At 39.9% G+C, this 25,931-nt stretch overlaps 2 protein-coding genes across 5 annotated transcripts in view; both read left to right on the forward strand.

Annotated features, from left to right (window-relative positions):
• The first annotated feature begins 39 nt into the window (after positions 1 to 39).
• cyp2aa11 (cytochrome P450, family 2, subfamily AA, polypeptide 11) lies at positions 40 to 23,706 on the forward strand. Of its 4 annotated transcripts, XM_087307772.1 has the most exons (17): positions 40 to 264; positions 363 to 516; positions 815 to 967; positions 2,244 to 2,404; positions 2,619 to 2,792; positions 2,895 to 3,036; positions 3,931 to 4,118; positions 5,549 to 5,690; positions 10,834 to 10,936; positions 11,053 to 11,212; positions 14,746 to 14,898; positions 15,726 to 15,886; positions 20,211 to 20,384; positions 21,054 to 21,195; positions 21,540 to 21,727; positions 21,796 to 21,937; positions 22,011 to 23,706. In XM_087307772.1, exons 9-17 carry the CDS (start codon positions 10,919 to 10,921, stop codon positions 22,199 to 22,201), a joined length of 1,329 nt encoding a protein of 442 aa, XP_087163898.1. In that variant the 5' UTR covers positions 40 to 264; positions 363 to 516; positions 815 to 967; positions 2,244 to 2,404; positions 2,619 to 2,792; positions 2,895 to 3,036; positions 3,931 to 4,118; positions 5,549 to 5,690; positions 10,834 to 10,918; the 3' UTR covers positions 22,202 to 23,706. The 4 variants fall into 4 exon arrangements, with proteins under 4 accessions (XP_087163898.1, XP_087163897.1, XP_087163899.1 ...); XM_087307771.1 differs by lacking the exons at positions 40 to 264; positions 363 to 516; positions 815 to 967; ... (3 more) ...; positions 3,931 to 4,118; positions 5,549 to 5,690 and having other exon boundaries at positions 10,726 to 10,936; XM_087307773.1 differs by lacking the exons at positions 40 to 264; positions 363 to 516; positions 815 to 967; ... (4 more) ...; positions 5,549 to 5,690; positions 21,796 to 21,937 and having other exon boundaries at positions 10,726 to 10,936.
• cyp2aa7 (cytochrome P450, family 2, subfamily AA, polypeptide 7) overlaps positions 40 to 25,931 on the forward strand; it is a 42,380-nt gene continuing 16,488 nt past the window's right edge. Inside the window, exons 1-8 of the mRNA XM_087307777.1 lie at positions 40 to 264; positions 363 to 516; positions 815 to 967; positions 2,244 to 2,404; positions 2,619 to 2,792; positions 2,895 to 3,036; positions 3,931 to 4,118; positions 5,549 to 6,065. Of these exons, the coding sequence (XP_087163903.1) occupies positions 70 to 264; positions 363 to 516; positions 815 to 967; positions 2,244 to 2,404; positions 2,619 to 2,792; positions 2,895 to 3,036; positions 3,931 to 4,118; positions 5,549 to 5,722 (1,341 nt within the window). The 5' untranslated portion in view covers positions 40 to 69 and the 3' untranslated portion in view covers positions 5,723 to 6,065. The remainder of the gene's footprint in view (positions 265 to 362; positions 517 to 814; positions 968 to 2,243; positions 2,405 to 2,618; positions 2,793 to 2,894; positions 3,037 to 3,930; positions 4,119 to 5,548; positions 6,066 to 25,931) is intronic.

Below are 25,931 nucleotides of genomic sequence, written 5' to 3' on the forward strand. Positions count from 1 at the left end.
CATCCTTTGTTATAAAGCCCCTGACCTACTGCTTCTCTTGTGTGTTTGTCTTGAACTCAACTGGTAAACATGTTTGCCGCTCTCCTGAAGTTAGACTTAGCCTCTGTGGGCTTGACCCTGTTCCTAGGCTTGATTTTTCTGGTTCTTTTTGAGATCTTCAGGATTAATTCCTACAAAGGTCGATTTCCACCTGGTCCAACACCTCTTCCTTTTGTGGGAAACCTACCACATTCCTTGAAGAACCCAATGGAGTTCATAAGATCTGTAAGTCTTTGCTGCTTTTCTCTCATTGTGAAGCTCTGCTGCTGTATTCTGAACAGCACACACATGCACCCAACTTGCTGTAAATGTTCTTCAAACAGATGCCTCAATATGGAGAAATGACCACTATGTATCTCGGAAGAAGGCCAGCGATAGTCCTCAACACAATCCAGCTTGCTAAGGAAGCCTTTGTTCAGGATGCTTTTTCTGGAAGACCGTTTCTGCCTGTTATGGACTGGGTAGCTAATGGACTCGGTCAGTAACACTTTTAATATTAAAGCTTCCCAATTGTTTTTTTTTTTTTTTTTTTACAGAAATGTTAGAAACCCTTTTGTTAGCAAATTTTAACCTTTTCAATCATTTTTAGATACCCAAAGAACTTTTTTTGCACTATAAATAACTTTATGAACAATAAAGATTCCATAGGTGTTAATGGTTCATGGAATCATAAATGCCAGCCTTTAAGTTTTATGAGTGTACAGTTGATCTTGGGAGCTCAATGCATCTTTGCTAAAGAGGTGTGCATTAGAAGGTCTGTTTCTCTCTTTCTCAGGGATAATAATGGTCACGTTTAACCACTCCTGGAGGCAGCAGAGACGGTTCGCTCTGCACACACTCAGAAACTTTGGCCTGGGGAAAAAATCAGTAGAAGATCGTGTGTTAGAGGAAAGCCGATATCTGATTGCTGAAATACTGAAAGGAGAAGGTGTGTAATGTTCAGATTGAACTGTGTGGGTATAAACAAGGCAAGGCAAGTTTATTTATATAGCACATTTCATACACTGCAGCAATTCAAAGTGCTTTACATAAACAAGAATAAAAGAAACAAGTAAAAAAAAAAATTATAAAAATGAGTAAAAATAAACATAAAAACAGGTAAAATGTGATATAAAAGAATGAAGAAGAAGAGAAAAACATGATAGTGCAAACTGTCGGACGCAGCAGTGCTTATTCAGTAAAGGCACGGCTAAACAGATGTGTTACAAGCTCAAGTCAAACAAACTCCAAGAACCCTTATGGAATATTTCTAATAAGACCAAAAATGCTATAGGATATTATGGGTGTCACGATCCTACAAATTCTCGATTCGATTACATTTTCGATTCTGAAAGCACGATTCGATTTGATTTTAGATTATGAATAATTAATGAATTAATGACCATTTAATTATTTGTAGCCTACCGTTTAGACTACCTGACCTGCATGGTCTTTGTTTTACCCATAAATAAATCATACAGTAAATGAATAAAGGCAATTTACACATATAATTACCACCTGTCAATCACTTTTTCTGCGGGATTCGTGAATAGGCAGTGATCTGTGTCGTTATAATGGCGTCGGTAAAAAAAGAGGCACAATCAACAGGAACCAGCCAACAGTATCTGAGGTGTTCGCTAAAATGACTAAGTACAAGTGAGTGAAAGTTTGAAGCAGTCCTCTGACTGCCTGGACCTGCTTTCTCGAGCACATTGCTGTGTGTGCGTCTGTGTCTGTGTGGTCACGTGATGTGCGTTTTCAGCAGTAGTGGGGAAGGAGGGCTGCTCAGAAATGCTACACGCCACTGTAGATGTCAAATCGTTGTCGTTCTAAAATGCCATTTAAAAACAAAGACAGTGTAAACAGGGCCTGAGTGTGTACTTTTCGCGAGCGGATTTGCAACGGGGGCGGGCGGAGGATCGCGATGCCGGTGTTGTCTATCGGACCAACCGTACGTAATACATACATAGCAGAGCTTGCAAAACTGTGTTTTGTTTTTTTTTGTCGTCAACACGAATGTTGTCAACATATCTCACTGGAAATCTAAAAGCTGACGTGACATGGGGGCGTGGCAGCATCGACGATTCTATTTTTTGATTCGATAATCAAAATTGAGCATAAATTTCGAAACCGTGACACCCCTATAGGATATATATGCTGCTTTTTGCATATTACAGTTTTCAAAATTGTACTGCAATGGAAATTGTTTTTTGTTTTTTTTGTAGGCAAGCCAATGAGTCCCCATCATCCCATACAGAACGCCGTTTCCAACATTATCTGCTCCATCGTGTTTGGAGATCGCTTCGACTACGATAACAAACGCTTTGAATACCTTCTGGAACTCCTAAATGAAAACTTTGTGCTCACTGGATCAGCAGCAGGACAGGTATGATTAAATTCCTTGTTCATGACTTTATTTATTTTATATGCATCTTGCACATTCATCCTCATGTAGTATTCTGACTTATTTATTATTTGCCAAGGCCACCCACTGAAAAACCTACATTTGTGGCCATCCTTTAAGCCGCAAATGTTGGTATAAAAATTCAAACATGGATAACAAACATCCCTGTTACCTCATGATGCTTTGTCTGTCTTAGATTTTCAACTTGGCCCCCTTCATCAAGCATTTCCCTGGTCCACACCAGAAGATCAAGCAGAACGCCAATGAGTTGTTAGCTTTCATTCAGGGTGAAGTTAAAGAACACAAAAAAACTCTGGATCCAGACAGTCCACGAGACTTCATTGATGCCTATCTGCTGGAGATTGAGAAGGTGAGATCATGAAAGAAAGGTTTTCACGTGTTCATGTAGAAGCTAGATTTTTGTTTTAACTGTGGCTTCTGTAAACTGACAGCTTTGTTCTTTCTGAAACAGCAAAAGTCCAACAAAGACTCCACATTTCATGAAGGAAACCTGGCTATTTCAACAGCTGACCTGTTTCTGGCTGGAACCGACACCACATCGACCACCATCAGATGGGGACTCCTTTTCTTGACTCAAAACCCAGATGTACAAGGTACTAAACCTTCGCATTTAGTCTATGTTTTCCACTTGAAATGGTGCTTTAAGTTTTGTCAGTTTTCTGAGATGTGGTCATAATTGATTTTAGCTTGGATGTAACTAACCAGCAAAGTTGTTTTGTCAGGACCAGCATCTAAATAAAATGTTCCGTCTAGGTTAGGAAAACATTTTCTTTTAGGTTGTATTAAATTGGTAAACAAAAAAAAACCCTACCTGTAACTTTCTGGAAAGTTAGAGAAAGTCTAGAGAATGTTGTTATTTGCCCTACTGGAAAAAAAAAAACTACTTAAACCAGCCTAGGCTGGAGCGTTCACACCTATAGTGGCCTATAGTGACCTATAGTGGCCTATAGCTTGGGCCAGACGGGATCTGTGGACGTTTTTTTGCTCTGAGGAGAATTTTGGTAAAAGTCTGCGGAATTATTTTAAGAGTGTCATAACTAAACCTAAGTAATACCTTTTTAACTTTTAATTAATGTTTAAATTGCAAATCCGATTAGATTTACTTTTTTTGATAGACAAAGCAAGTCTCTCATATAATATATCTACTAAAAGACAGAAATATTAGTTTACAAGCTGCATTGTACATAAATCAGATGAACATTTTCATTTTAGTCAATAATATTACTGTAATTAAAAAAGCTCTTTCTAATTCTGAAATAAACGACTCATTCATGAAAAAGGCAAGAGAGCTGTGCATATTTGAATATTGTCGGGCTGTAAACAAGTTCGGGCTTTTAAAAAGCTGTCAATAAAAATGTAGTTGTTGTAATTAGTAACTTTCATGGCCCAATTGCAGCTCTAATCCATTTAGGAACTTTAGGAGAACATTTGTATTTTCTGGGTACTAAACTTTTTTTTTCCCCCTAAACATTTGTCTCACAACACAGAGCGATGTCATGAGGAGATTGTTCAGGTTCTGGGTTACGACCGCTTACCCAGCATGGATGACCGTGACAAACTACCGTACACACTCGCCACTGTTCACGAGATTCAGCGATGTGCGAACCTTGTACCTTTTGGTGTGATTCATGAAACAATTCAACCGACAAAACTACGTGGATACGACATTCCTCAGGTAATGAATGAGGCTTGAGTGAATGAAGCTATTTAATGAATTGTAAAGACTGACATCTGCCCTGGCTTTTCATGTTCAAGTGGAATATCAAAGCAAATCAGTTCTTTTTATTAAAGTAGTTGATTCAGTAATTTCCATCTAAACACAATATGACAAATATTAAGCTTTAGGCTTCACGCATTTTGAATGTATAAAGATCTTATATACAGTTACTGTGTCACCAAATTGTTCTCTATAATAATTATCTTAAAATCTATGATTTACGCTTTCACATATAGCCAATTCTTTTCAGGCTGGGGGAATGTTTAGGTTACATTTCATGACAACATTAAAAAGAAGAAATTGCCATACATTTTTTTAATGCATTTTTTTCATGCATTTACAGGGTTTAACGCTAAGGATATTTTCTACTGGGCTTAAAAAATAAAATAAAATAATAATAATTAATAGCTATAGTTAATAGCTATTTCTCAGCCACATATTTTAAATAATGTCTGTGAATCTAGAATTTAAACATTTTATAAATGTTAATAAATGTATAATGAGCAAAATTCAAGATTTTATGCCAACGAAAGAGCAGTATAAAAATGTGCTGGTATTTAATTGCAGTTCTAAATAATTTTTAGAAAAATGGCTTTGTATATAAGTATGTATAAGTATATGTATACAGTATACATACAGTATATATACATACAGTTGAAGTCCAAATGATTAGCCCACCCGGATTATTAGGGCCATCTGTTTGTTTTTTCCCCCAATAAATTTTATATTTTTAAACATAATAGTTTTAATAACTCATCTCTAATAATTGATTCATTTTATCTTTGTCATGATGACAGTAAATAATATTTGACTAGATATTTTTCAAGACACTTCTATGCAGCTTAAAGTGACATTTAAAGGCTTAACCAGGTTAATTAGGTTAATTAGGCAGGTTAGGGTAATTAGGCAAGTTATTGTATAACGATGGTTTGTTCTGTAGACTATCAAAAAAATAATTAGCTTAAAGGGGCTAATACTTTTGTCCCAAAAAAGTTTTTTTAAGAATTTAAAACTGCTTTTATTCTAGCCGAAATAAAACAAATCAGACTTTCTCCAGAAGAAAAAAATATTATAAGATGTACTGTGAAAGCTTCCCTGCTCTGTTAAAAATCATTTGGGAAATATTTAATAAAAAAAAAATATATATATATATATTTTTTTTTTCTTGTTCTTTTTTCAGTTTTCTTAATTTTGTATCCATATAATTGTCTGCTTCCAAGACTTTAGAAACAGACGTTTTCTTTTAGCCTCATAGTTTGATGTTGCCGCTGTCTTTTCGCTGTACTGATTGTTACCAGGTTATGAAAAAAATAACAGGCCACCAGACAGTCCTTATTGTTGAGCTCTGATTTAGTTAAAACACTTCTAAACTTTTTTTCCTCATACAGGGAACTGTAGTCATGACAAACCTGGCTGCTATTCTAAGCGATAAGGAGCACTGGAAGCATCCTGACACATTTAACCCAGAGAATTTCCTGGATAAGAACGGACAATTCAGCAAGCCGGAGTCTTTCATTCCATTTTCCCTGGGTGAGTCAGCGGTTTGTCAAATTACTAAATAAATTTAGGTTAAGTTTACATGGCAGTGGTGTAGTTAAAAATTCAAGTGTTTCCCTTGCATTTTTAAAAATGTTTACATAAACACACCAACATTTTCACACTTGCACATCCGCTAAAACACCTTACAAGTGCTGTATTGTGTATACCAGGCCAGTAGTCGGCGCTGGTCACTTTGTTAGTAAACTGCAGTATCTGAAGTGGAGATTACCTCACTCACCAATTCTTTGCTCTCCCAGATCTATGGATGAGCAGGTCTAGATGACTAGTCTACTAAATTATACAGTTCATTCTAGACACTGAAAACTCTACATTTCCATATTGTGTCTTTACATGGAAGAAATAATGGTGGCAGGTGGCCCTGCCCATCACGCGAATCCGCGTCTGTTCTGAAGTTAATTTGACACGGGAATGAATCAGATTTGACATGCGAATGAAGCAGATTTGATGCGCGAATGAAGCGGGGTTTGATGTGCGAATGAAGCGAGTAATCTCAAATGTTCATGCGGCAATTTACGCGCGAATATCGCGATTTATCCGTGCGTTCCGTGTCTGGTGTGAACACAGCATTACACCTCTGATCTTAAAAAGTGCCATGGGAATTTTAGTGACCACAGAGAGTCAGGACCTCAGCTCAACGTCTCGCCAGAAAGACAGTGCTCGCTCAGAATACAGCGTTCCCTTCACTATACTAGGGCATTAGGACTTGTGACATGGCATTAGGATAGTGTCCTCTACTGGCCACACTGAAATCAAAATGCCTGGTTTTAGACCACAATAATTTATTAGTATGCTGTAGGGCCTCCTTTTGTGACTAATATAGCATCAATTGGTCATGGGAATGACAGAGTCCTGTACAGTGGCCAGAGAAATTTAAAGCCGTTCTTCTTGCAGAATAGTGGCCAGGTCACTACGTGATGCTGCTGATGGAAAATGTTTCCTGACTCTCTCCTCCAAAACACCCCAAAATGGCTCAATAATAATTAGATTTGGTGACTGTGCAGGAGTGTGACTGTGATTGGACGTTGGTATAAGTACAGTTGAACCACTAGAGTCGCATGGAATGTTTTATCAATGTTTTTGGTTCCTTTTTTTTTGGACTTTGACCATCTCGAGACCCTTGAATGTATGACCAGCAAGACTCTCTTTAAACTATTTTTCCTTGCCAAACACTAAAGCCCTGCTCACACTGTGGGATTTCAACCACGATTTTGCTCACCTGAGACAAATTTGAGAAAACCAAAAAGAATTCTGAAGTCCTAGGCTAAAATCTGTGATCTTCGATTGTTGGTTTGACATGACGCTTAGTAGCCCTTGCAATCAGATTTTCCCTCCAATGAAGTTCTGGCAGTGTCAGAAAATTTCAGACAACAGTTAATCTGAAGTTGACAGCTGAGTTCTTACAGTGTGAAATGGGAGCCATGTTTATGCAGTCTGACTTGACATAATATTGCATTGTGTGAGTGAGGCTTATCTCTGGGGTGTTTATCCCAACACAATCTCACGGCAATTTTTAACTTTTTGGTTTAGTGGCTAATTTGTATGAATTTGTACGATCTAATTTGTACAATTTAGTACGATTTGCTTATCACCCAATGACGGTTAGGGGTGGGGTTAGGTGCCACGCCTCCTTTTTAAAATCATACATTTTCGTACGACTGAACTTGTACAAATTAGCCACTAAACTGACAAAACGCAAAATACTTGCGTTTCCTCGGGAGATCAGGCTGATTCAACCTTGTTCCTGGACATCTACCTTCCTGCTGCAACCTTGATCATTAGTAGTGATGGGAAGTTCGGATCATTTTACTGACTCGGATCATTGAGTCTCGTTCATCTAGATGAACGAATCTTTTTTCAAGTAATTTCGTTAATTTGGTTCAATTTGCCAAAATATTATTAAAATGTTACGAATTGCTTCCAAACACATCTACAACTAGCCCAAAAGGTTGATCACACGACAAATAAGTCATAAGTAGAATATAAGAAGGAGAAAATAATCATTCAGTGTTTACCTGCTCTTTTGTCTATGAAGGTATTGTTCTCTCTTTGCTCAGGTCACCTCTTCATGTCTTCAAATGTCAGGGATTCATTCACGTTACACTGACAGTCACATATAATCTTAATCAATGCACAGTCTAAGCCGATAGGAGTCATGATCGTTCGTTCATCACGTGACAGAATGACTCAAACCCGAGGACTCGAGAAATGAACGGTTCAATTCTTTTTCCGGCTCTAAACGCGTATGATTGGCCTGTGAGGAACAAGTGACTCAGACCCGATAGAGGACTCGAGAGGTGAGCGGATCAATTCTTTTTCCGGCTCTAAACGCGAATGATTGGCTTCTGCCAATGTGATGAAGACTTGAAATTAACCATACTACCTGCACAAATGTGCGCACACGCGGATGAACGAATCACTCCCCGAGTGGACTCGTAGTTCCCGAGTCATATTGAAGATTTGTTCAAAAAGAACGAATCGTTCATGAACGACCCATCACTAATCATTAGTTTAGTTGTGTTTGATAAGGGTTGGAGCTGAACTCTGTAGTAAGGTAGATCTCCATGAACAGGGCTGAGCACCCCTGCCTGAACTCATTGATTTCTTTGTTAAAGGCAAGCTGTTTGAGCCCCAACATGCAGCACAGAACACCTTTCTGACATTATCTTCTGTGTTTGGGGATAGATTCAATCATGATAATATACACTTTGCATATCTTCTCGGAATCCTGAAGTAGAATCTCACTCAGGTGTGGTCACTTGTTGGACAGGCATGAGTGAGTGCTAAATGTCTTGTTAGCTTTACACTTAAGTTTAAATTGGGCCAAAGGTGGATCATAAATCACTGTCTGCATTCCTGCAAGCTGTCAACACAACTGTGCCCGTGGTCATCTATGCAACATGAGCACTCCACCTTCTTGAAAGCTGACATTTTGGTGTTTGTTTTCATTTTGACTGCAGTAATGCTGGATGCCTCCATCAAGAGTCTTTCCTATTTGATGTATCTGCTTGTTAGAATCACGAAAGAGCCAATCCTGATGCTGGAGTCCCCCTACATTTGGGTGATAGATTTTCTTACATTTAACAATTTAATCTACTGCTGCAAATTTACCGGCCACTATATTAAGTACACATTACTATTACCCGGGTTGGACCCCCATTTGCTTTCAGAGCTGCCTTAATACTTCATGGCACAGATTCAACAAGGTACTGGAAATATTCCTCAGAGATTTTGGTCCATACTGATGGGATAGCATCACACAGTTGCAGCACATTTGTCGGATGCACATCCATGATGCGAATCTCCCGCTCCACCACATCCCAAAGGTGCTCTATTGGATTCAGGTCTGGTGACTGTGGAGGCCATTTGAGTACAGTGAACTCATTGTCATGTTCAAGAAACCAGTCTGAGATGATTTGCACTTTGACATGCGTTATCCTGCTGGAAGTAGCCATCAGAAGATGGAGACACTGTGGTCATAAAGGGATGGAGATGGTCAGCAACAATACTTAAGTAGCCCATGACGTTGACACAATGCTCAATTGGTTCTAATGGGCCCAAAGTGTGCCAAGAAAATATCCCCCACACCATTACACCACCACCACCAACCTAAACCATTGATACAAGGCAGGATGGATCTATGCTTTCAATTTGTTGGTGCCAAATTCTGACCCTACCATCCGAGGCTCATCAGACCAGGCAACATTGGTTATTTAAGTCACTGTTGCCTTTCTATCAGCTGGAACCAGTCTGGCCATTCTCCTCTGACCTCTGGCATCAACAAGGCATTTACACCCACAGAACTGCCGCTCACTGGATATGTTCTCTTTTTCAGCCCATTCTCTGCATGAACTATATAGAGATGGTTGTGCATGAAAATCCCAGTAGATCAGCAGTTTCTAAAATACTCCGACCAGCCCGTCTTGCACCAACAACCATGCCAAGTTCAAAGTCACTTAAATCAGCTTTCTTTTCCATTCTGATGCTCTGTTTGAACGGCAGCAGATTGTCTTGACCATGTCTACATGCTGCCATGTGATTGGCTGATTAAAAATTTGCATTAACAAACAGTTGGTGTACCTAATAAGTGGCTGGTGAGTACATTGGAAATCCAACACTGGTCAAAATTAGACATCACTTTAAAGTTTCTTTCAGTTATTGATGAAATTCTGCTACACTGGTATGTTCAGATTCTGAGCACACTCTGTTGAACAAACACTATTGAACTGGCAACCAAACTTTCCAGTTTGCCTAGTTTTTGCTAGGTGGAGGAGTCCTTGCAAAATGACTGAAACCCTCAGATTGTCCAGATGAGAGAGGTCAAAGAGATTAACGTTTCACAGCCAGCAAGAAAACTATGTGATTTCTAGAAGATTGCATCTTATGCAAAGACCAATGCATGGTCCATCAGTTCAACACTAACATGTTTATGAGAATTCGGACTGATAGACCTGCAGTGACTTAACATTCATCAGTAAATAACAAGCTTAACCTAATCTTGATTAACATTTGTTGAGCAGCTTGTCAGACAGTGAACTGGTCAACTTTAGCGGAAGACACACTTGTGATTCCTCTTTAAATCTGAGACGAGTTTCGATTATTTGTTCAATGCTCAACCTGCTTTTACATGTAGGACATGATTTTATGGCTAATCCTGATTTCAGTGTTACAAGTTTGCTGATGTGAGTATGATATTTTCTGCTACACATTTAACTGCATCCAAACAGCCAGAGCACAATGTCTTTTTGTGCAATATGATTACAAACTTTTGTAAATATGAAGTACAAATTAAATCTTAAACCAAAATTTGAACATTCACTGCATTTGTTACTTGGATAATATTATCAGCATAGTTATCTTCATTCTTATTTTGAGAAACACTGTGCTTGAATGCTTTTTGTGTTTATTGTATTCTATGCAATTCTGTAGTCTCCCTCTTCTCTCGATCTTTGTCTCCTCCCTCTTCCTCTTCTGCTGTTATAAAGCTCCATTTCTTGCTCTTGTGTTTGCATTTGTCTGTCATCATGTTAGTGGGACTCCTGAAGTTAGACTTGTCCTCTGTGGGCTTGAGTCTGTTTCTAGGCTTATTTTGTCTGGCTCTGTTTGAAATCTGCAGGATTCGTATTTACAAAGGTCGATATCCACCTGGTCCCACACCTCTTCCTTTTGTGGGAACTATACCTCATTTCTTGAAGAACCCAATGGGCTTCATAAGATCAGTAAGTCTTATCTCATGTTATGCTGTTGTATGCTATCTTGACTTGACATTCACAAGTAAGACCATGTCTAGACCACACTGACTGTATAGTAATGTCGTGCAATCTTCTCTGATCAGTTATCTCAGTATGGAGAGATGACTACTGTGTATCTTGGGAGAAAGCCGGCGATAATTCTTAACGCACTCCAGCTCATGAAGGAAGCCTTCGTCCAGAATGGTTCATCTTTCTCTGGAAGGCCACCAGTACCTGTTTTAACCTGGGTCAATCAGGGATACGGTCAGTAATGCATTATGCTGTGAAACTGCAAAGTTGTTATTGAAGGCCACAACTAATGGTTCTCATAGAACCGCCTTTTACACTTACTTTTTTGAAAAATATAGTAAATTGCCATAGAGCACAGGTGTCAAACTCAGTTGCAAAAGGGCCGCAGCTCTGCACAGTTTAGTTCCAACCCTAATTAAACACACCTGATCAAACTAATTGAGTCCTTCAGGCTTGTTTGAAACCTACAGGTAAGTGTGTTGGAGCAGGGTTGGAACTAAACTGTGCAGGGCTTCGGCCCTCCAGGAATTGAGTTTGACACCCCTGTCACAGAGAGATCATGCACAGACCCTTTACCTTTTCATTTCAAACATGTATATATTTGGCATTCTTGCCTTTACTTTATTAGCACACTATATTAGACAGGTAGTGAAAGTGGCTAGAGAGGAAATGGGATCAGGAAAGCTAAGATTCGGGTTGCTGGAATTCTGCTATTGAACTTACCAGTAAAGCTATTCTGGTTAATTTAAATCAGTTTACTGGTATTACTAGCTATCCATCTAATTATCATAAAAAATGCAGAATGGTAGTCTCAAGATGCTCATTAATTAATTAATTAATTAATTAATTAATTAATTAATTAATTAATTAAATGTGCATAAGCTTAAAGCACAACAGAGGATCAATCTTTTGTCCTATAAGAAAAAAATGATACAGTGCATAATGGAAACAGATTTACTGCCTAAATTCTAGCATTTACATCAAAAAAGTCATGTGATTATATTTTAATATACATCACACATAGCCAATTTATAAAGCACAATATTAATCTGCTTAAATGTTGGAACTGGGGCAAAATGGATGGACAAAACAAGTTGACCGACCATATTATTATTATTTATTACATTTATATAGCCCTTTTCTGGGCACTCAAAGCGCATTACACATAGGGGGGAATCACCTCATCCACCACCAGTGTGCAGCATTCACTTGGATGATTCGATGGCAGCCATTTTGCACCAGAACGCACAACACAAACAGGCTGATTGGTAGAGAGGAGACAGAGTGATGAAGCCAATTATGATATGGGGAGGGTAAGGAAGCCAGTGGACAAATTTGGCCAGGATGCCTGGGATTTTTAACGTCCACAGAGTTTGTACCTTGGTTTAAAGTCTCATCCGAAAGATGACGCTCACTGAGCAGTATAGGGTTCCCGTCACTATACTGGTGCATCAGGACCCACACAGACCGCAGGTTGGTTGCCCTCTGCTTTCCCATGTGGTCTCCCAACACAATCTCACGGCAATTTGTATGAATTCGTACGATCTAATTCGTACAATTTAGTACGATTTGCTTATCCCCCAATGACGGTTGGGGTTAGGGGTGGGGTTAGGTGCCACGCCTCCTTTTTAAAATCGTATCATTTCGTACGACTGAAATCGTACGAATTCGTACGAATTAGCCACTAAACTGGCAAAACGTAAAATACTTACGTTTTCTCGTGAGATCAGGCTGGGTCTCCCATCCAGGTACTGACCGGGCGCAGCCCTACTTAGCTTCAGTGGGCGGCCATGTGAGAGTTGCAGAGAGCTAGCTGCCAGCTAAATTGTAATATTGTAAATCATCTGAAATGTTTATGTTGTTTTGGTCATTCTGAAATCCCTAAGCCAAAGTCTGTCATCACAGTGGTTCAGTATTATTATTACCTCCAGAACTGTCTTAAACTGTTATCTGTACTTCTTAAGAGAGCTTATCCAAAAGCCAGTACAGTGGTCTCTCGCTATAACGCGGTTCACCTTTCGTGGCTTCGCAGTTTCGCCGATTATTTTTTTTGTGCAATTTGACATGCATTTTCAGAGCCGTTGTGTTCTGCTTCCAGGTTAGTGCATTATGTTCTACGTCCAGGGGTCCGTTCTTCGTACCTCGCTTAAATGATCTAAGATGATTTGGCAGATCCTGGATCTTTATATCTTGATAACTGATCTCTCGCTAATTTGGTTCTTCAAACAAGTTCGCAAATCAGATTAGAATGTCTGGATAAACTGATCTGAGATTGCTGTGTGTCTTGTGAAGGACAGATCTATCGATCCTCAAAATCATGATCAGCAATGCAACGACTAGCTGACGGCACATCAGCGTAATGACATCATCTGATTAATATTCAATTATCCATGTGAGCAAAATTACATCAAATTAGCAGTATTGCGGTTTGTTACAATTAACACACAATAACCTTCCACATTTGTTGTGAGCTGCAGGCTTTACACTGTCATGTGTCGAGAGTATTCATCATGTATTTCAATGCACATCAGTGTATTTAGTTCTACATTTAGAAAAGATTTTCTTTATTATAGTAGCCGTTTTTTAATCGGTGTAAAGAATAACTGGATGTTTACAAAAGCGTTTTCATATTGGTAAAGGCGTCTGCAACTTTTGTGAAGCATCAAATCACCGGCATATTAACTTTCAAAACATGTTCATGACTGCATAAATATATTATTGCTTTAAAAAAGTCATATTGTGCATTTCTATTATACACAATTTGTACTAAAGCGATCTAAAAAGTTCATATCAATAAGTTTTCTCTTTGCACCACCAGGTGGCAGTCTTTGTACTATCATTTCGAGGGTGCAGATTGCATAAGTTTTATTAATATGTATAACTCTATTTATTTTATTAATAACTATAACTTTATATATATAGTTAAAAATATTTACCATTTTCCCAAGTGTATATAACTACTACTTTTAGAAAATATCAGAATTCGGAACATACTCTCTGTATTATCTTTGCTTGAACTGAGCCGATCTAATCCTGTTTATATGAATTGAACCTGCCTCGATCAGGTTTGAGCTAGCAGAACTGTTGCTATGACAACAACTCTCAGATCAGCTTTGAAGAACGAAACGATCCTGGATCGTGTCAAATCGTCAACATCCAAATCCAGCTAACTGAGTAATCCACGTACGAAAAACGGACCCCTGATTGTCTTCAGACCATTGTCAATCAATGTCCTCCATGGAGTTTTCTCCACAACAAACCCCACAATTTCTACAAGACGTTCTGCATCCTCAAACGCATCTGCAGTAGCACCCAAAAGTCAAAAAAAGCTGCTACCCATCGCACAAAATGTTGGACTTCCGGAAAGTAGTGTAGAAGTTGCGCGGATGTAGGGCGCCATTACAGAATAAATGAATCTTTGGTTTGTTACATTCGGTTTTACAGCCTTAAAACATCTGTAATAATTGTAAATAAATTAAATAATAAAATATAATTTTCCACTTTGTGGATTTCACCTATTGCAGGCTATTTTTAGAACTTCACTCCCGTGATTAACGAGGGACCACTGCATACAAAAAGCACTTGATTTTTGCAAGATTGTTAGTAGCAAAGGTACTTGAGGAATTTTGAGCTCTGTAGAGGCCAAGGTTGAGTAAATCATCTTTGTCATGATGTTTAAAGCCGATTGGTCTATACAGATGTTTATGATATGTTTTTTGTTCAACTTGTTTGTGTATAATTATGAAGGTTTCGTCTCTCTTCATCAGGTATCATAATGGCTATGGATGGTCACTCATGGAGGCAGCAGAGACGGTTTGCTCTGCACACACTCAGAAACTTTGGTCTGGGAAAGAAGTCTGTGGAGGAACGTGTGACGGAGGAAAGCGGTTACCTGATTTCTGAATTGCTCAGAGTGGAAGGTTATTAAGGATTTAGGCCGTACTCACACTAGGTACAGTTGCCTCGAACCGGGCCAAAGCACGCTTGTCCCCCCTCCCATCTCCCCCGACGGCCGCACTCACACAACAAATGGGCCTCGGCACGCTTACGTCATCGCTGCTGCGCTGTTCAGTGAGAAGCGCTGTCTCACTCAGCAGCACAGTGGAGATTTCTCTAGTTATATCGTTTCAGTCGTTTGATATGCCGTCAAATATTTCGCCAAACAGTCCTTAGGTATGCGGTGACACGCAGTCAGAAATTTCGCCGAACAGATCCACCACTTTTGGCGCTCATAAACAATCATAAAGCTCTTGTGCGGCAGGAATGAGGAGGTCTGCTGAAGCCGCGCAGCTGTCGTGCTGTGAGGAGTTCACGTCTTTAATAAACTACGGCAGTTTGCGTTCACTGAACAGTAAAAATGATAAATAAATCAATATGAAACAGCCCCTTAAAAGTCACGTCTCGCTTTCAGTTTCGGGCTTTGGCGCATTTTGCACTCGCACACAAGCGTACCGTGCCAAAGCCCAAGTGAACCGCGCTCAGGCACACCTCTTCCAACCGGGCCAGGGCCGGCCAAGTGAACCGTGCTTGAGCCCGATTCAGCGCACTCACACTTCTCAAACGATCTGGGAAACGGGCCTGGGCACGGTACCGATGGCATAGTGTGAGTAGGCCTTTAGTCTCTGAATATCTTTTCAGGTGTTATTTAAAGTTAGCTGTCATGCCATATTAATTCATTTGATTTGGCAAGATTTAATCTATTCAGGTTTAAGTGTCAAACTCTGACTAATGTTCTTCTTTGTTACAGGCAAACCGTTCAACCCCCAACACGCAATACACAACGCTGCTGCCAACATTATCTGCTCCATCGTGTTTGGAGATCGATTTGACTATGATAACAAGAGCTTCACGTATCTTCTGGAAATCATAAAAGAAAACCTCGATCTGGCAGGGTCATTTGCTGGACAGGTATGGAACAGTGCCAAGAATACTTCTAAGTATATTTTTACAAGATGTCCGAATCTGATACCATGATTCTACTTCCAGCAGAGTTGATCTTGACTCAAATGAAATGAAAAGTGAATGAAGTGCTGCATTAAAAATGTATTACTTTCCTACTTTAAAGCATGTTAACACAGAATGTGAACAGAGTGCTATGTTATCTGCCAGTATTTCTTCAAATTTGGCTGAACTTTCCTAGAGGACCTTCAGTTTCTGAGTAGATATCAAGTGCAAATAGAGTGGAAACATTTTAAAGATCGCAAAATAATTACTAAAAGGTACATAGGACTACTAATATGAATGCAACACTGAACTCACAGTGAAGTTTATTTATAAACTAATTTCGAGAGGATCACATGCTTATGATGAACACAGCTGGTCATGCATTAGCCAATTCATGATTCACCAATCAGACGTTTCCTAAGCCACTATCATAGATATATACACTAGATATCGCATAGGGACCCTGAGCATGCGTCAATAGCGCCGCCACATTGGTACAGTGCTCCCACGACAAATGTCATTCAACCGCACTAGTCAAGACAGTGTTATTACGTGAATAATATAGTAATTATAGTCGTTCGTGGTATTCATTCACAAACGAATCGCTCCCTCCGTCAGTATGAGAAGTGAAAGCAGGAGAGGAGATGTGTTTCAGGACACGGATTAGATTAAATATAACAGGGAGGGTGGATAGTACATTTCTGTACACACAAACACAAGCTTTTTGTCAGGAATGCCGGTGCGGTCACTGATCCATCAATGTAGAAAAGTGATGTAAAATTATAATTTTCGTAATTAGAAAATAAAAATTACATACTAACATCCAGGAAAACTCCCGATCACAGATATATGTGTATATCTCTGGCTTTGCATGGTCACAGTCCTCCACTGTACCTCGGTCCCGCATTCATTTCAAAGGAGCGCTACCCTGTAGCAAGATGGCGGCGCTATTGACGCATTCCGTCCAATAGTCAACAACAGGCCAGGCGACATCTAGTGTATATATATCTATGAGCCACTATAAATACCCTGGGTTCCATATCACATCCATCTTCATTTTGAAGAATCCCCCATACTCCTCCTCCTTTCCTAGATGGGTGACACGGTGGCCCAGTGGTTAGCACTGTTGCCTCACAGCAAGAACATTACTGGTTCTAGTCCTAAGGTTTCTGTGCGGAGTTTACACGTTCTCCCCGTACTCATGTGGGTTTCCCCCAGTTTCCTCCCACCGTCCAAAAAACATGCAACTTAAGTTAATTGACTAATCCAAATCTGTACCATAGGCATGCTGCTAGTAAGTAGCTATTTCTTAAGAGCAATCACTATCTGTTCATTAGTTACTACAGCAGGGGAGTTTCGAGATCTACCTGAGCTCAAACTCCCCTCTCACCCTGCAACAGGAGGGAGCCCTGGGCTCGAGGATCTTATGAGGTCAGGGCTCTCTCCCGGGACAGCATGCTAAACAAGCTTTATAATCAATCATCAGCTAAGTGTGAACTCTTGAAAAATCTAAAAGTTTTTCTACATACAAAAAAATGTCAATTTCTCTAAAATGTTGTCCACACAATTTGTCTAAAGCACTAGTCAGGACTTTTTCTTTGCCGAGATAATCCATCCTTCTCACTGGTGTGATATATCACAATGCTGATTACACCTCATGATTATTGCACAAATGTGACTTAGGCTGGACACAGTATATGGCCTTTCTGAAATGTGCGGTTTGACAACACAGCACAATCCTACAGATTTCGCAAGTTTTGAGGGAGCATGTAATTGTCAAGCCGATTGGTGAAATGTGAATTGAATAGTCATTTTTCTAGCAACAAAAATCTCCAAAGGCATTTCAGAGAATTTGATGGTACATCCATTCATAACCACTGACCAAAACATCTTCAAATCCAAGATTGTCAGAGACCAGTCACCCGGACAGCTGCTGCAACAATTGGTTTGCATAATCAAACTTTTTTTTTTTTTTTTGCACAAACTGTCAGAAACCTGTCTCTGAGAAGCTCATCTGCATAAACATTATCCATATCAGGGTCTCGACCTGACTAGTTCTTTACTGTAACCAGCTGGAGTGGGCAAATGCTCACATTCGATGGCATTGGGCACTTTGGGGTGGTGTTGTCTTCACAGATAAATCCTGGTTATCACTGCACAGGGCAGATGTCAGACAGTGTGTAGGCGTTGTAAGGGTGATCAATTTGTACTGTGTATAGGGTGGCCCATGAAGGCAAAGTGATTATTGTATGGGCAGGTGTGGACAATGAACACAGCTGAATGTTATTGATGGCATGTTGAATGCACAAAGGTACCACAACAAGATCATGAGGCTAAAAATGCATGGCTCCATATTGGAAGAATCTGTACACAATTCCTGGGGGCTGAAAACATCCCAGTTCTTGCATGACCAAAGACTGCCTACAGGGAGGAAATACAGCATCTGGCCACTTGGTGCACCGACAATAAATCTGCTCCTTAACACCAACAAGACCAAGGAGCTCATTGTGGTCTTCAGAAAGGGACGAACAGGCTCACATGATCCCATTCACATCAATGGGATGGCCGTTGAGCCTGTCTCATCCTTCAAGTTCCTGGGGACCCATATCTCAAAGGACCTTTCCCGGATCACCAACACCTCCAGCCTGGTCAAGACGAAATGTTGATTGTACATCCATCTGTAAATACCACCATTAGTGATTGGAAGTTCGGATCATTTTACTGACTCGAATCTTTGAGTCTCGTTCATCAAGATGAACGAATCTTTTTTCGAGTCATTTGGTTCAATTTGCCAAAATATTATTAAAATGTTACGAATTGCTTCCAAACACATATACAACTAGCCCAAAAGGTTGATTGCACGACAAATAAGTCATAAGTAGAATACTATAAGAAGGAGAAAATAATAATTCAATGTTTACCTGCTCTTTTGTCTATGAAGGTATTGTTGTCTCTTTGCTCAGCTCACCTCTTCATGTCTTCAAATGTCAGGGGTTCATTCATGTTACACTGACAGTCACATATAACCTTAATCAATGCACAGTCTAAGCCGATAGGAGCCATAATCGTTCGTTCATCACGTGACAGAATGACTCAAACCCGAGGACTCGAGAGATGAACGGTTCAATTCTTTTTTCGGCTCTAAACGCATATGATTGGCCTGTGATGAACGAGTGACTCAGACTCGATAGAGGACTTGAAAGGTGAGCGGATCAATTCTTTTTCCGGCTCTAAACGCATATGATTGGCCCATGAGGAACGAGTGACTCATACCCGATAGAGGACTCAAGAGATGAACGGATCAATTCTTTTCCGGCTCTAAACACATAGAATTGGCCCGTGAGGAACGAGTGACTCATACCCGATAGAGGACTCGAGAGATGAACGGATCAATTCTTTTCCGGCTCTAAACGCATATGATTGGCCCGTGATGAACTAGTGACTCAGACCAGATAGAGGACTCGAGAGATGAACGGATCAATTCTTTTCCGGCTCTAAACGCATATGATTGGCCCGTGATGAACTAGTGACTCAGACCAGATAGAGGACTCGAGAGGTGAACGGATCAGTTCTTTTTCCGGCTCTAAACGCATATAATTGGCCCGTGATGAACGAGTGACTCAGACCAGATAGAGGACTCGAGAGGTGAACTGATCAGTTCTTTTTCCGGCTCTAAACGCATATGATTGGCTTCTGCCAATGTGATGAAGACTTGATATTAACGATACTACCTGCACAAATATGCGCACAACCAGATGAATGAATCACTCCCTGAGAGGACTCGTAGTTCCCGAGTCATATTGAAGATTCGTTCAAAATAAACGAATCGTTCATGAACGACCCATCACTAACCACCATAGTCTTTTCATAATAGCACTTTATAACTTATACCTGTATCCTGCACTTGCGGCTATTGCACTGCTGGTCAGACCTAAACTGCATTTCGTTGCATTGTACTTGGACATGTGTAATGACAATAAAGTTGAATCGAATCGAATCTAATCTAATGACCAGCATGCTCGCTGGACATGTCACCCATTGAGCATGCTCTGGATCAGAGTATGCAATAGCCTGTTCAAGTTCCAGACAATATCCCATTCTTTCCAATATCCCAGCCAATATCCTAAACTTGGCATTAGACACTGAAGAGGAGGAGTGGACCAGCATTCCACAGACCACAATCAACAACCTGATCATCTCTGATCTGTGAAGAAGATGAGTTGCAATGTGTGAGACACATACTGACTAGTTTTCTGACTGCTCCCTCCTCTCTCTTTTTCTTTTCCAGATGGTTAATTTGGTTCCTATCATCAAAAATTTGCCAGGGCCACATCAGAAAATATATCAGAATGGAGAAGAATTTAAGTCTTTCATCAGGGAATCAGTCAAAGCACACAGAGAAACTCTGGATCCAGACAGTCCACGAGATTTTATTGATGCCTACCTGCTGGAGATGGAGAAAGTGAGACCACCTTGATTTACCACTTAAGAAAATGTAGAATACACTCTTTGATGGTTGTTACTGCTTGTGAACTAGGGATGTGCACATTGATGCTCGAGTATCGATATATCGATACTTAGAAGCTTCTAATTTGGTATCGATATTTTTTAAAGTATCGATATTTCGACTATGTTTTAATTTCTGAATAACTAAATGTTTTAGCGCTGTGGACAGGATTGTCAGTGACGCTTTGTATACAAGATGTTACACCAATCAATCTGTGGCGGAACGTCACATGAGTATGCAGTATGCATGTTTATGCAGTGTATATATGCAATATGGTTGTGTGTGCGTGTATGTATATTTACATGTAATGATTTTTTTATTGTTAACATTTTTTAGAAAAATTACATTAACATTCTAAATAATTAGTGGTATCGATATCGGTATCGTAAAATTTTTAGCAAAAAGTATCGGTATCGTATCGAATTTAAAAATTGTGGTATCGCCCATCTCTATTGTGAATGTGACTGATTCTGTCAAGTAAAAGTAACTGTGGTAACTTGCAAATAAAATTGCTAATAATTTCGGTTCTGATCCCTGCTAGGAATACAGTATTAACAAGAATCAATGTATTCTGCTAATGAAGTAGATACGCATGGGTAAATATTTCTGTTTTTACTGGAACAGCAAAAGTCCACTCAGGACTCCACTTTTCACGAGGATAACATGGTTATGTCAGTGGGTGATTTGTTTTTCGCTGGAACCGACACTACAGCGACCACCATCAGATGGGGACTCCTCTACTTGACTCAGAACCCAGATGTACAAGGTAATTAACACTGACAGTATTCTTTTTGTGCATCATTCACTCTTAGCCAACTAATGGTAAAATGGGTGTGGCTAAGAACATTGTGGCTGACACCGTCAAACTGACATCTACAGAAAAGAAGCCAGTCCGAACACAGAAGCAAATGCTCAGGACTTTGAAGATTACCAAAAAAAGTTTGTCCATTAAATGAATTATTCAGGTAAAGAGTAACAATAAGCAACTGATTACTATTGTACCAAAGTTTTGAAGCCACCAGAAGGTATAAATTCTGCAGGAAGTCAACTTTCCAGTGGCATACTTACAGTGGTATTCCATCATTAACTCCAGCTTTTGTATCCTTCCAGAGCGATGTCATGATGAGATTGTTCAGGTTCTGGGTTTTGACTGCTTTCCCAGTATGGATGACCGTGACCAACTACCATACACACTCGCCACTGTTCATGAGATTCAACGTTGTGCAAACGTCGCACCTTCTGGAGTGCCTCATCAAACAACTAAACCAATAAAACTAAGAGGATACGACATTCCTCAGGTGCTGAATGATCTTGTATGTTATGTTTGTATGGGAATGAAATGAACTAATAAATGTTGTCTCGCAAGGGAACTCAGATATTGATTAACTTGATGGGTATTTTGGCTAACAAAGAGCACTGGAAGCATCCAGACACTTTTAACCCAGAGAATTTCTTAGATGATAAGGGACATTTCTTCAAACCGGAGGCTTTTCTTCCTTTCTCCTTGGGTGAGCCACTTGGAACAATGACAAACCAGGTAGAAATTGAGTGACTCTGACTTTGATTTCTCTTTTGCTCCAGGTCCAAGGGCCTGTCTTGGTGAGACTCTGGCTAAGACTGAGCTCTTCCTCTTCGTCACTTCTCTCCTTCAGCGGATTCGTTTCTCCTGGCCAACTGGAGAGAAGTGGCCAGATATGAATAGGATTCTCAGTGTGATTCGCTCTCCTGAACCATTTAACATCATCTGCTATAGCAGAGATTCAAAACACTGACCATCAGTGTCCGACTTAAAATTTACAAGTGTTTCCAAAGATGTCAACATGTTTGTATGCAATTTAAAAGTTAAAAAAAAGTGGAATGGTTTGCTATTCTGGCACCTTTCGTTGTGGAAACTGTAAATGCATACTGTACTACAGTAGTTCTCAAACTGGGGGTTGGGACCCCCCGAGGGGTCACGGGACAATGAAGGGGGGTTGCTTGGTGATATCTAAAATCTATTTATTATTATTAAACCATAAGAATTAACATATTTTATTCATATCCTACTGAAGAGAAAAAATAATTTTTTATAGTTACTATATAATATAAAGTTACTATAGTAGCTCATAGTTACTAGTTCTGTTGGATTGCAACCCCTGAGGTAATTACATTATATTAAAGACACAGCATCAGCATCAGATGCAGCAGATTGACTTTATAACACCAGGTTAAACTTTTTGGCACATTTGCAGCACTAACATGCATTAAAAAAATGAAATGAAGAACAGACTTGGGTCTATTGGTGTGTGAGCACCATTGCATGCAAGGTTTCTGTATTTATAACCACCTAAGAGGATATTAGGGGTTGCGAGTCACCGGCATTGTTATTTTGGGGGTCGCGAGCTGAAAAGTTTGGGAACGCCTGCTGTACTGTACCGAATCACACCACTCAATTGAAGGTGCAGTAGGTGATGGGTTGAAAGTTTCTTCATATTCCAATAGTACTGATTAAAGTAAATGATCTAAATGTATTTATATGTGTTTTTATATTCTGGGTGAGGCATAAAACTAAAAAATGTTCATCCAATTAAATATTGTCAGGCTGAAAATTCCCTTAATTCTGATATGTAGCCCAAACTGTCGGTCAACAAATGTAGATTTGTACAACTGTTCATGTTCATGCAGATCTGCCTTTGTTCATGTGCACACGAGACACAGCCGTAAAATCAAAACTTTATCAAATCCTTGGGTTTGAATGTGGAAAAACGTCTCGTAAAACACTGACGATAAATGTACACGAAAAGCGTCCCGGTGTGTAGGAGATTTTAGTTTTAGGACTACACCATTGCTGAAGTATTTCTTTTAGACAAGTAATGTTCTGTTTTAAAAACTATTTTAGTCCCTCAAAGCTGATGTGGATTGTGCTGTTAGGTAGGGGTGTCATAGGTGCTGACCATGTCCATCACTTTATGACCACAGAGTACCCATGATCTGATGGCTACTTCCAGCAGGATATGCCATACGCCATGTCATAATTTAACAATGAGTCCACAATCACCAGATCTCAATCCAATAGAGCACCTTTGGGATGTGGTGGAATGGGAGATTCACAACATGGATGTGCAGCCGACAAATCTGGAGCAACTGCGTGATGCTATCATGTCAATATGGAGCAAAATCTCTAAGGAATATTTCCAGTAGCTTGTTGAATCTATGCCACGAAGGATTAAGGCAGTTCTGAACGGGGGACCAACCAAGTTTTAGTAAGGTGTACCTAATAAAGTGGCTGGTGAGTGTATATCTGGATGTCACCTTTTTCAGCTCTGTAAAAAAGAAAAGGAGACAGAACTCCCATCTGTTCATCTCAAGTCTACATCAGCTCAATGCATTTCTCCTGCTGCAGCAAGAGAGCAACACTATTTACGTAAGCTACAAAGTCTACGAGAAATCAACACAGCAAGCTGTCCAGTCAGCTGAGGGGTCAAGTGACGCAAAGATATGCAGCTTGCCAAAGAGATCTCACTTGTTTTATTTTATATTAATTTGTTTAGTTGTACATGAATACAACAGCCCTGCTGAAAAATCCAGCTTAAACCAGCCTAGGCTGGTTGGCTGGTTTTAGCTGGTCGACCAGGCTGGTTTTAGAGGGGTTTTGGCCATTTCCAGGCTGGTTTCCAGCTATTTCCAGCCTGGTCTTAGCTGGTCAGGCTGGAAAATGACCTGCCAAATCCAGCTAAAACCAGCTTGACCAGCTTGGTTTAAGCTGGATATAGCTGGTTTTGGCTGGACTCCCAGCTTGGCTAGGCTGGTCAAGCTGGTTTTAGCTGGTTATCTCCCAACCTGACCAGCTAAGACCAGGCTGGAAATGGCTGGAAAACAGCCTGGAAGTGGCCAAAACCCCTCTAAAACCAGCCTAGTCGACCAGCTAAAACCAGCCAACAAGCCTAGGCTGGTTTAGGCTGGATTTTTCAGCAGGGAGTTCTTTCTATGTACCTTAATTTTTATTTATTTTATCCAGTTTCCATCTATTTTCTGCTGTATTTGTCAATCCGAAAACAAGTTGACAATGCCAAGCACAAGTGTGAATGGCGTGTGCAATGTTTTGAGTTAGTCCACTTTTGACTACTTCGAGAGGTAGTCAAAAGCACATTAGGTGAGATCGCTCTAACAGTGTGAATGCAAATGTGATTGAATCCGGTTTAAAGGTGCAGTAGGTGATCTGCCAAAATGCTAACCGCTTAGCATATTATCTTTGGACGGCGGGGAGGGACTGTGATTCAAAGCCGCACCCCCTGAAATCGCGAGCACGCGCACCGCGTCACAACAGCAGACAGACAACCCACTAGTTCATGTCATTCGCCAGTTAGCTAGTGCCAGCGCCGTGCAGGAATTACATGTATTACTTTGCCACACTTGCGTGCTATTTCAGAGCGAATATTCAGAGTAGCACGGTAAACAGTAAAGGAAGGCTGTCATTGTTCAAAAATGACCCAATGTGAATATAAAAGCAACTTCAGCTCAATAAAACAGGTTAGGCGGAATAGCGCTATTTACTGGTGTTTTGTTGTTAAACTAAATCTACATTACGGATTTATATCCCTGCTGAAAATTCCAGCTTAAACCAGCCTAGGAAGAGTCGTTCGGGGGATTCATTCACAAACGAATCGCTCCCTCCGTCAGTATGAGAAGTGAAAGCAGGAGAGGAGGTGTGTTTCAGGACATGATTAGATCAAATTTAACAGGGAGGGTGAATAGTACATTTCTGTAAACAAACACAAGCTTTTTGTCAGGAATGCCGGTGCGGTCACTGATCCATCAATGTAGAAAAGTGATGTAAAATGATAATTTTCGTAATTAAAAAAAATTACATACTAACATCCAGGAAAACTCCCGATCATAGATATATGTGTATATCTCTGGCTTTGGATGGCCACAGTCCTCCACTGTACCTTGGTCCCGCATTCATTTCAAAGGAGCGCTACCCTGAACCAAGATGGCGGCGCTATTGACGCATTCCGTCCAATAGACAACAATAGGCCAGGCAACATCTAGTGTACATATCTATGGGAATCTACATTTGCTGACAGACAGTCTGACCTGCTTATCGGAATTAAGGGATTTTTTAGTTTTATGCTTTACCCAGAATATAAATATACATGTAAATACATTTAAGTCATTTACTGTAATCATTACTATTAGACTGTGAAGAGACTTTCAACCTGCACAACAAAAAATGCTTCTGAAGACAATCACCTACTGCACCTTTAATGGCTGCGGAACCATCTCTCAGCCTATTAAGCTCATTCATAAACCAGCAGCTGGATTAATCTGTCATTGATCATGTTTGATGATGTCTTGATCAAGCAGAGTTCCTACACCTCTAATACACACCTCTGCCATTTAACTTTTGTTTTGTCAATGTCATTTGATAGTTTATGACCAACTTTGTAGTGGTGAGGAACAATAGAGATGTTGATGTATTTTAATGAACAATCTATGTATGGCTTGAGGAGAATGCTGTAT

Source organism: Danio rerio, chromosome 23 (genome assembly GCF_052040795.2).
Source record: "Danio rerio strain M-AB ecotype USA chromosome 23, GRCz13ab, whole genome shotgun sequence".
Lineage (NCBI taxonomy): Eukaryota > Metazoa > Chordata > Actinopteri > Cypriniformes > Danionidae > Danio > Danio rerio.